Genomic DNA, 11,745 nt, shown 5'->3' with positions numbered 1-11,745 from the left:
TTGATCACTCGATCGCTTTTTATATAGCCGAACTTTGCAATAAATACTCAATTAATGAGAGCATTTACTCGAGTAATATTCAAATATACTCGAATTATCCTATTACCTTACTCGACTATTATTCAAATAACATATATTGTTTTGAATATCATCAAAACACTTTTCTTATCAACATAAGCATTTAAAAATCATAAATATTGAACTTAAATATAAAACTCAATTTTCTCATCAACATTTAATATAAACCTTAAGCTCAAACACACATAAGTGATGATATTCAAAACAAATATGCTGTGAATGAGATATTTCTTGTGAAAGTTGGTTAAAATTAACTTTTCAAATACATTTACTTGCTAGATAGAAAGCCTTTAAAGATAAATGAGATATTTTTAAGGCACATGACTTTGACAACAAGTTAAGAACAACACATGTATTACTCAACTAACAACTTACCTTTTCTAAATTCATATAAGAATTATTCTACTTAGCACACAACATGACATATTCCATAGGAATATCATTACCCAAATAACTATTTATTCATATATCAAATATATACACATGAATCACATATAAGTCAAGTAATTTACATTTACTTGACTAAAACATATAGAACATAGCAAATATGTTGAGCTCACTATATGATACTCAAAACATAACATATATCACAAAGATGCCCTAACTTGATCATCATGAAATTTCACCAAGACAAGAGCACACATTAAACAAATAAATCATATCTATGATATATATTCCATAAGCTCTAAGGCATCATGATTTCTATTCTATAAACTCTAAACCATCATACACAATATGCTATGAATGCATACATTGAGTAATTCTTGAAAGATAGAATCTTTAGAATTCTATTACTCAAATGCATTCAACCTAAACATGAGCAACACTAGAAAGTATTGCTTGGAAAGCATACAATATTTACATTCATTCAAAAAATATACTGACTATATATAGATAGTTTAAAATAATATCACTTAATTGCATCTCCATTCTTATTCGAGTGATTAACCATTACTCACTATATATAGATAGTTTAAAATAATATCACTTAATTGCATCTCCATTCTTATTTGAGTGATTAACCATTACTCGATTATAAGCATGAAAAAATGAATTTTCAACAACTTGACCAAATGAAATCAACAATCCTATAAATACTAGAATCAAGACAACAAACATACAACTAATAAAATCTTAAATGTTCTTTCATTAAATTTCAAAACATTGAGAGCCTTAAGAATATTATATTAAATATCAAATAGATAACTTAGGTTTTATGAAATAGAATTTAGAATCACTTTCATATATACATTTGCTTAAGAGCAAAGATGATTGAAATATATCAAATAAAGCACATTGCCCCTAGATTTAAGAAATGCTTCCACACAATTTGGGTATTTAAGATATTTCCCAATCTTAAGTTTATTCTAAGTGTCATAAGGATATATGACATTTATTTATGACACTGATGCATTAGGATACTTAAGATAACCTTTGAAATTTAGGGCACCTATATGCATAACAAGCATATAAGTAAGAGTAAGATTAATCGCAAATATATTAAGCTAATTAGCACAACCTTAACATGAAGAACAAGGTAAGATGATCAAAACTCAAATACTATTACTTTGAGTATATGATCACTTACTTAAACATTAGATATAAAACACAAAACACATTAATCTTAAACTTTGAGTAATGCTGACACATATATCACTTGGCTTGGCATGAGCTCTACAAAACACTCATGTATTAACTTTAGGATGACCTTAAAGAGAAGCATAATAAGAGACATATTAATAAAGCATATGACTAAAATAATTTTAGAACATATGAGAACATTAATAGAAAAATCATACTAAAAGATAAATCTATCAAGGTTCCTTAACATTATATATATTCTCGAGACAACCTCAACATATATAACTTATCAAGATAGTCTTAATATATCTTTAAGTAATATTCTAAACACTTTTTCACATATACAAAATATATTAATAAGTCTATAAAAATATAATATAATAAGATTCTTTGAGATAATTCTCAACTCATCCTTAGCCATATATAATATTGAATTTCATTACTTCTAAGACTCTAAAGTTCCTCTAAACACCCCCTCCCCCCGCTCCGCAGGGAAAGGAGGACAATGTTTTGAGTAAATCAAAATAAAAGATGAAGTAAAAAGGATAATTTACCTTAATTGCTTTTCACATGTGATTTTTTTATTTTTTTCAATTTCTTTTCAAGCTTTTTACTTATATATAATAAATGGTTTGATCACGTACAATTCTTTCCAAGTGCCTTGACCATAATTGATGATTCTCTCCCACTACTTGATTGTTGTAGAATATAATTAAAAGTTTTTCTCCAATTTTGAGCCCAACTACTTTGTTTTAATTTTTTTCCTTGAATTATCTTTTTTGAGTACGAATTTCACCTTTAAAATACTCAAAACTCCTCCTCCCCCATTGGATTGGATTTTCTAGCGTAGCTAGGTTATGGGATGCTTTCTGGTGATTGGGACGAAGTCTTCGGGGTCAATTCACTGCCGTGCTTGAGCTGCAAATTCCTTCATTATTTCATCATCTCAAACATCCATATTTAGCGATTCTTGTATTCTAATTCCCATCCCCTTTTGCCCAATTAAATTGCTGTGAACAGTGGACGTTTGGCTGCCTAGAAAGTTCAGATCGATGGCGGCTGTTTCTTTCATTCCGTTTGTGGCCTTGTATTTCCTGTCTCATCCCGCTGTTTCTGCTCATGATAACAGCAACAATAATATCAAGATTAGTTGTCCCAAGTCGTTTCGCTGCGGAAATTCCGGACCACAGCTTTATTTTCCTTTCTCCAATATCTCCAATCCCCAGTGCGGCCTGTGCACTGTGTTTTGCGGTAATCACGAACATCCTGTATCAGGAATCAATTTTGGAAGTGAAGAAGCATTTCAGATAACTGACATCTTATCCACGCCCAGCGGTTACGGCAGTGTTAAAGTCCAAGTCTATGACCCAGAGTTCACAAAACGTTTACTTGCCGGCGATTGCAGTGGCTTCAGGAATTTCAGCTTACCCAATTCTCCTTCTATTTCCTTCACTATCCCTCGCAATCTCACCACCCTCTTCAAGTGCAGGAAAAGCTATCCACTTAGCCCTTCAGCACATGATGAGTCTTTAAACTACACAGGCTGTCATGATTTCAATTTGTACTACAACAAGCATCTACCAGATGATCATCACAATGTTTCTGCTTCTGCCGATTCTTTTCATGGCTGCGACACCATTTTTCGGCCTTTGACTTCGACGCCATCTAAAAAGAAAACTGAAACTGGTGAGAACAATGACGATCTATTAAAACTATTGAATGGTGCCTTTAATATCGAATTGCAAGCGTCCGAGGATTGTCTCAAATGTCACGGGAGAGGAGGCCAATGCCTGACCACCAGCACAAAATTTCACTGCACAGCAAAAAACGGTACTTCTCTACTACACCTGCACATGAATCTTGCAGCTATGCCTGCTATTACTTCTCCGTCTTCGGCAGTATCATGGTGCCTCTTTCTCCCAAAAAGCTTGAGCCAATAAGGGAGAGTCTGCAATAATATGTATCAGACTATTACCTAATAATTCGTTTAACCTGATGTTTATTGCAGGGCCAAACCTCAAACTGATCCTTCCCTTGGGTAAAGAAAACCTTCTAAACTAACTTCTCTATTTGTTCTTTCATTGTTCTGTTTCTGCCCTGATTCTTTCTTGTTGGTGATGACCACCACCTGTTTGTTCTTTAGTCACTGTCGGAGCCCTTGCCATTTGCTTGATTATTGTATTGATTATCTGTCGATACAAAAGACGGAAGTATGTCTCTTCACATCTGTTGTCAAGGAACATTTCCGCCGATACTTCAGCTGAGATTGAATTCAGCCGTGTCTTCTTCGGAGTTCCTGTCTTCAAATATGCTGAACTTGAACAAGCGACAGACAATTTCCGTCCTTCCACTGAACTCGGAGATGGAGGTTTTGGCACTGTCTACCATGGTAAGATGGTTTAAAGTTGTTCATATTTGTCACCGCATCACCAAACTTACAATATCAAATCTGAGAATCTGCATATGAATTATGTCTAATCACAATTGTTGATCTCTTCTCAACCAGGGATACTTCAGGATGGAAGGGAAGTGGCAGTTAAACGCCTATACGAACACAACTCGAGGCGCGTGATGCAATTCCTGAATGAAGTCGAAATCCTAACCCGCCTGCGCCATCGCAATCTTGTTTCCCTCTATGGCTGCACTTCACGCCACAGCCGGGAACTGTTGCTTGTTTATGAGTACATTCCTAATGGCACTCTGGCCGATCACATCCAGGGCGACCGGGCCAAGGATGGCTTGCTCACATGGCCTATTCGGATGAGCATAGCCGTGGAAACTGCCAGTGCATTGGCTTACCTCCACGCTACTGATATCATCCACCGTGATGTCAAGACTGACAACATACTACTCGACAACAGTTTTTCTGTCAAAGTTGCTGATTTTGGGCTTTCAAGACTCCTCCCAACCGATGTGACACACGTCTCTACAGCTCCACAGGGGACTCCCGGCTATGTTGATCCGGACTATTACCAATCTTACCAACTTACTGATAGGAGTGACGTTTATAGCTTTGGAGTTGTGCTCGTTGAGCTCATATCATCCATGCCTGCCGTTGACATTAGCAGACATAGGCATGAGATTAATTTGGCTAACTTAGCAATAAACCGAATCCAGAACCGTGCATTCAATGAGCTGATTGATCCTTCTCTTATGTATGAGTCAAACACTTCAGTCGAAAGGATGACTACGTCAGTGGCAGAGGTGGCTTTTGGATGCCTACAACTCGAAAAGGAAATGAGGCCAAGCATGAATGAAGTTCTGGAGGCTTTGAAGGAAATTCAAGATTACAAAGACGAGGAGAACAATGGGGAGCAAATTGACAATTCAGAGCCCTTAAATCATAGATGGCCTCATCCTTCCCCTGAGGGTGATGATGCTGTGTTGTTGAAGAGTGGCAAGGTGCCACCCTCACCCGATTCTGTAGCCAATGCTCACAGATGGGTTAGTGGCTCTTCCACATCCATTTCCAGTGGCTAAGGCTTCATTTTCAAACACCAAAAAAAGGAGTCTCCAGTGCACAAGGATCGGGCTCGTGGTTCACCAGTGAGTTGTTTGATTTTGTTTTCTCCTCATCTACTTGTTTTGATATTGACACATATGATATCAAGATATTATACTGGCTGATGTATATAGTATAGAGCTCCCATTTGTATATGCAGAGTTTTGTTTGAAGATTACAGAAGTTTTATCTCATCTTTGATTGCGTTTCCCTTTCCTTCTGGCGAAGGGAAATAGATGAAAATGAAGGGGGAAAACACTGACATTGGATTTATTTTTTAAATGCTGATATGAATGTTGCAGTGAATAATTGATTCCCAAGGCGAAACCAGAAAATTGCGAAGGTTTTGGGTCTTGCGTTCAAGGAATTGGCACCTGTAATGTTACTGTTCAAATAAATACTGTAAGAGCTTAGTAGAAGACGAACAGAAAATGAGGCCTTAGAATTTATGAAGAATGGTGTTGGTGGCACCTAGAACAGAAAGATAAACCGAAGCTGTTTTGCTAAATTTTGGTTTGGACGAGTTGAATTGGAGAAACAAAGAGGAGAACAGTAAGGTTAAATGATATAAATAGCAAGGCTGCAGAATACCATAATAAGTTTGCATTTATGATGTGCGCATTTGACAGAACAACAATTTCTGTGAAGGGTTGTGAATGGCTTCAGGTAAGAATTTCATGCCAGTTTTTATAGCTTTGCTTCAAGTTAAACATATTAATGTACCTAAATTTTGTAAGTGGATTCTGTATATTTCATATCAATAAAAAGAAGAAGATAATTCTGTAAATTCTGAGACGGAAAGAAGAAGGTAATTTTAGCAATTAAAGTGATTGAGGTAAGAAAATCTTTACTTCAAATCCCTGTGGTTTTGTTGACACTGCACTCACAATCTTACATTCAAAAGCTTTCATACTGTATGATTCGTTATTTCATATGATTTATCTTAATTGACAGATTTGTTCACTACTTACCTTAAATTAGAAGTGTGAACTTGATGATTGTTCATTTCTATGTAAAGGGGAGAAGGATGTGAAATATGGAACACAAAAAGGTCTGGCCAAATATTCCGGGGATTTGCATTTTGTGTGAAATTGTTGAACACTTGAACTAACCTGTATCGTGTGCAGCGTGCTTGATGCAACGGCATGCGTTTGCGGGTGGTGTCAGTGGTCTGTATTTTCTGCCAAGTTTCATGGTTCATGAGTGTTCTGCTACCTCACACAAACACACATATTTATTATTAGTTTGGGGAGCTGGTTGTTGATGAGAAGCATGAAGAATTGCTGTAATTCATTTCATTTCACAAATTGTAAAGATTGTATGAACTTGTAATATAGGTGTAACGTCTGATGATTTCCAGTCTTGTGAGCAAATCATGTTGCAACTACACCACCACCCAGCTACCCTATTTCATAGATACAAGACCATGTCCTTGGATTTTCTTGGTTTAAAGGGAATGTGTATATTTAGACATGTGTATGTGTGAGATATGTGTGATGAAGAATTTTACATGGGAAAGTGGAATTATTGAAAGACCAAAATGCCATCGGTAAGGAAGGGTCTATAAAAGGGGTACTTAGCCTCTTCTTGAAGCATTTGACCAGATTCAAAAGAGCATTTGACCAGATTCAAAAGTGCAAGACGAAAAGAGGCCAAGACACTTATCTTGCTCATATAAACCTGTTTGGTAAACCAAGTAATTGAAAGGGAACAGAGAAAATAGAGAATTGAAGAGTCAAGAAGAAAGTAGAATTCTATCCACCCCACACCTACAACGGAATATTGCTAATTGTGTAAGTGTTTGGAAAATGAGGACGAAATAAACTTAAACGATCATCAAAGGAATCAATTTCCTATACAATTGTAAAATAAAAATTATTTAATTAAACGCGCAGTCAATTTTAATTATCGCCGATACGTCGCTAATTAATTTAGCTAAACATGCGACTGATTCATAAATAGCATTATTAAATAAATTTAAAATATTTTTATACCTCGCGTACACACACGAGCAGAGTTTCAGCGCGTTAAAAATTACAGAGCATTTCAGCAGTGAAATCACTGCTATTTATAGGCGCCAGGAGGGAGCAATTCGGCCAAGGGAAGTGAAGAAATTGGCTGCCAGGCTCTCCCACACACTGCCACATGGCAGCAAGGGAGAGGGGGTGGGTGGCGCATGGCCACCCACGTGGCATGGCCCAGGGCGCGTGCTTGGCGCCCTGGCCGCGTGGCTGCCCGCGGCCTTGCCGGGCACACAGGCGCACGGATGGGCGCCGCCTGGCGCCAGCTGTTACAGTCTCCCTTCCTTATGAAATTTCGTCCTCAAAATTTTGAGCAATCATTCTATTAGGTACACATTCCCAGAATCAGCTCATCCCTTGTGCAAATGTTATATATAAACTTCTAACAATTATTTATATAAATTCTTGAAATCCCATATATATATCCTGGGCATGCGTATAGAATCAACTGCAACCCTCGAATGGTCTTCCAAAAGTTAGACACAAATCAATTTCTTTCATAAAGTACAACATTCATTGAAATCTCACATAATCATTTGTTCATGTTGCACTATCACGCAATCCGATCCTTTGAGCTATCACAAGCTCTCACTGTGTCTGGCAAATCATTCTCATTAGGCTCTTCACATGAGTCCTATTACAGACATAACTATTCCAAAATGTCCCTTCACTACCCTCTGATAACAGTTTGCCAAAATATCTTAGCATTCTATTTCGAAATCTAATTCCCAAAATTTTATTTCGAACCCCACGTTGCTCCATGTTTTGAAATATAGGGTCGGGACTATAAATATCTGAAAAGCCCCGAACTCAACTTTCGCGAGTCCGGATAATTTTCTTCCTTTTGCCAGAATCTCTGAAACAATAAAACACGTTTTTTCCCATGAAGAAATTTATTTTTCTTCTCCCTTTTTTTTTTTTTTTTTCATTCTTTGTTTTCTTTTCTTTTCTTTTCTTCTTCTTCTTCTTCTTCTTCTTCTTCTTCTTCTTCTTCTTCTTCTCCTTCCTTCCTTCCTCTGCAACGCACCGACCTTGCGCGCGAACTGCTGCCGATCGCCGCCGTCTTCCAGCGTTGCCTCCTCCTCCTCCGACCGCCGCTGCCTCCTTTGCAACCACTGCCGGCGCTTACTCTGCCATCGGCCGAAAGCCACCGTGCAGCTTCCCTCGCCCTAGCCACCGATCACCATCTTCGACGACCCAAACAGCCCTCCGTCGGCCAGATCCGGCCGTCGCCGTTGCTAGCCCCCTTGCGTAGCCACCAGCCCTCGCTTGGCATCCCTCGGCCGCCACCGCGCCAGCCGTCGTCCCTGCTGTTGCTGTCAGATCCAGATCGATCCGACCCGACTCGGCTCGACTCGACCCACTTCAAGTTTGACCCATCCTTGATTTGACCCATTAGATCTGACCCATATCTGTTTTGACTTATCCATTTAGATCCGACCCATATCTGATTTTGTTTAAACTTAGCCAGATCCCAGATCTATCATGGCAAGGCGCAATATGTCATGGGACAACAATCCAAGGCCCCGGTCTTGATGTGGTGCCTGCGTAGTTTTAAATAAAGGATGCAATTCACAGTGCATCTTTGCTCCTTACTTCCATTGTGAGGATGGTACTACTTGCTTTGCTGCCATCCGCGATGTTTTTACTGTCAGAAATGTCGTCAACATCCTAACTTCGCTTCCAGTCAACGACCATTTTTGGGCTTCCAATACACTCCTCTTTGAAGCTCAAGCTCGGGTTCAAGATCCCGTCTATGGCTGTGTAGCTCACATTCTTGCCCTTTAGCAGCAGGTTAGTGAGTTGCAAGCTTATCGAGTTTACTTGCAGGATTTACTATTTGCATATTATTCTTCACATCCCCAACCTATTCCTCAACCTGATCAAAACCCGAGTTGGAATTTCGATCTTCCTATCATTCCAGAGGATGCCCCTTATCCTGGTTTCTCAGAGGCTACTCTTCCACCTTTCCTCCGTGAAGCTAGCAGTAGCCAGATGCCACCCCCAGATGACATCGATGAGCTGGGAGCTGTTGCGTTTGGCAACCGTCGTCCTCACTGAGCATTGGCATCATCATCAGTTTTATGGTTTGCCTTTTTCCTTTAAGTAATTGTACGGTTTGATATCCTGTAACCGTTTGAACATATGGAATGAATATTATGCTTTGGTACTTTTAACGTCTCATTCCCTTATTCTCGATTGCATGTTGATCATAAAACATCTCAGCCTCTTACAACTGTTTTAATAACTCATCAACTCGAGATAAAAATATCAGCTCTTAATTATCACCTGATAATTCATATCCTAAATCAAGTCACACATGGCTAAGCATCCAATAACCTCAAGCTATCATTGGCAGTTTCACCATTAAGAAATAATCCCGTTAAATATATCCTAGTCATTTTTCATTTCTCTTACGGCTTCTATTGATCGCAAGTGCTTATACCTCCTATCCATAGGCTCATTTATTTTCTTAACTTGCTGACATCATCTTAATGATTGTCCAGCTATACATCTCTCAATTTACCTACTGGCTACCCAAACCAGTCATCTAATCATACGAGAGTTTCAATCTCCAAAATCGAAAATCTCGGATCATCAATTAATTTGGTCCTGCAACTTCTTCTACTACGACCCGTTATCCTGGCACATCCGCCATCATCTTGATTCCCTTAATTATGTTAAAGATTCGCACAATCTTCAAGACATCAATCCATAGCCATGCTACCAGCTAAAGCAAGCAGGTACTTACGTTACCCACGGTACTCCAATCCTCACTGGATTTCTTTCTGAAACTCTAAAGTTCCATCACGACTCCTTAGATCCTCAATCAATTCTTTCAAGGAAATTCCTTAAAAATCTCATATCGATCAATCCTCGAAGATCCTGAATCAGATTGTGATACCTAGTTCCAATCATCTTCCAAGTACTCGATTTCCTTTGCCACTATGGCTTTCTATCCACCATTCATCACGGTGCTTAAGGCTCTCCTCGTCGGTCTGACTTCCGACAACTTTACCTGATTCTGCAGGTTCATTTGGCACACTGAAACGTAGTCACAACCTCTGTTGACTAGGTTTCCTTATCATTCCTTTATGGTCAATACGACCCATCAATCAACTCTTTCTTCTTTTTAGTACTTGAACTCTACCTTGAGTCGAGACTTCCATCTTCGAACTAACCGTTAAGGTTTTGGACTAGCCATGCTCCATTACCCGAAATCTTATTTACCGAGAATCCACTAACTCTCGTATTTTGTTCTTCAGATTTAGTTGACTATCGGCACACGACCATTAAATTAGTTCTTCCTAGGCACTACTCTTTCCTTCAGCCAGCACACAGCTGTCATTATCACCCCCATCATATGGTAGGCTTACTCCTACATCATATGTCGACCCTCACACAGGTACATCTCGGGTGAAAACTGCACGGTCTCGTCGTAGTCCTTTAAGAACTATCATTCGTTGTCGCTGCCCTGAGTCTAACTCATTCTGCAAGAACATTCTTCCTAGGCCTTCATTATGGCCTGGTGATTCCATCACCTCATAGGTAGCGCCTACACGACTCACGAGCATGCATCTTTCCTTTCCATTTCATATGTCAGGTAGCTTTCCCTTTGAGCCACCCAACACGACCATCTTATGATCCCATTGCCATACTAGATATCGAGGTATTCTATCCCTCGAGTCTCACACTGTTCATTGTGTCACCCACTCTTAAGATGACCATGAACCCCAATGCAATTCTTTCAATAGGACACACGGTCCATCTCATTTTGGGTTGATTCCCTCATTATCATGCTAACCACCTCCCATCATATCAGACAACTCTTGCTCCCACTGCCACCATAATAGATCCACAAATGGGAGGTTCGGGTTTGGACCCGGCACGCTAGGGCCTGCCTCACCAAAGTTCATGATGGTATTTTATTATCTGCACATAAAATCAAGGGTCAGATCAATAACCAACATAAATTTCCCTTCCCCCACGAGGCCTAGATTTAGGGATTTACACATCCCTCTGCTCGATATCCTAGGAAAACACAATTCCTAAGTAAGCCCACAATACAAATCATACCTACCCGGGGAGTACCTCAATTCCAGTTACGACCTACCCAATCCCAAATGTGCATTCCCAATCCCATCATCCCCATTTCGGTGTCTCCATGTTTTTTTTTTTTTTAATATTTGGCCCTAATCAACACATCGTGCCTACCACAAACCTTGCTCTGATACCACCTTGTGACGCCCCAGCCCCACTAATGGGTGCCACTATAACCTACATTACAACCCCGGCCTGCTCGAAGGACGGTTATGGCCCTGCCAATATAAATCTTTAAAATAATATGGGCACCCTGGGTGGGGTCCAGGCTTCGCCGCCTTCGACCGGACGAGAGCTCGGGAGTTAATTGCGAGGACAGCGGAAACTCACCCGAGCCTCGTCCTTGATTAGGCCCTTGGAGCATAAATCCAATTTCAAACAGATATCAACAAGCCTAATAAATTACTTCAACCACCAAACATAATTAAACATATCTCAGTTTTTGGCCGTAGCCGACAGGTA

The 11,745-nt window shown here is 39.3% G+C and overlaps 1 protein-coding gene across 9 annotated transcripts in view; it reads left to right on the top strand.

Moving 5' to 3' along the window:
• Window positions 1-2,386: 2,386 nt before the first annotated feature.
• Window positions 2,387-11,745, top strand: part of LOC127806289 (LEAF RUST 10 DISEASE-RESISTANCE LOCUS RECEPTOR-LIKE PROTEIN KINASE-like 1.1) — a 95,596-nt gene continuing 86,237 nt past the window's right edge. The window contains exons 1-7 of one of the 9 annotated variants that reach the window (XR_008024398.1): window positions 2,387-3,489; window positions 3,668-3,697; window positions 3,803-4,048; window positions 4,166-5,205; window positions 5,464-5,827; window positions 6,180-6,212; window positions 6,289-6,630. Coding sequence is in view for 1 of the 9 variants with exons in the window: in XM_052343490.1 (XP_052199450.1) it covers window positions 2,712-3,489; window positions 3,668-3,697; window positions 3,803-4,048; window positions 4,166-5,139 (2,028 nt within the window). In the remaining 8 variants the exon portion in view is untranslated. Of the gene's footprint in view, window positions 3,490-3,667; window positions 3,698-3,802; window positions 4,049-4,165; window positions 6,631-11,745 lie in introns of those variants that run through there. The other 8 variants (XR_008024397.1, XR_008024396.1, XR_008024395.1 and 5 more) reach the window with 8 other exon arrangements.

Source organism: Diospyros lotus, chromosome 7 (assembly GCF_014633365.1).
Source record: "Diospyros lotus cultivar Yz01 chromosome 7, ASM1463336v1, whole genome shotgun sequence".
Lineage (NCBI taxonomy): Eukaryota > Viridiplantae > Streptophyta > Magnoliopsida > Ericales > Ebenaceae > Diospyros > Diospyros lotus.
The sequence above is the reverse complement of the archived record's forward strand: the minus strand, read 5'-3'. Positions and strand labels throughout refer to the sequence as shown.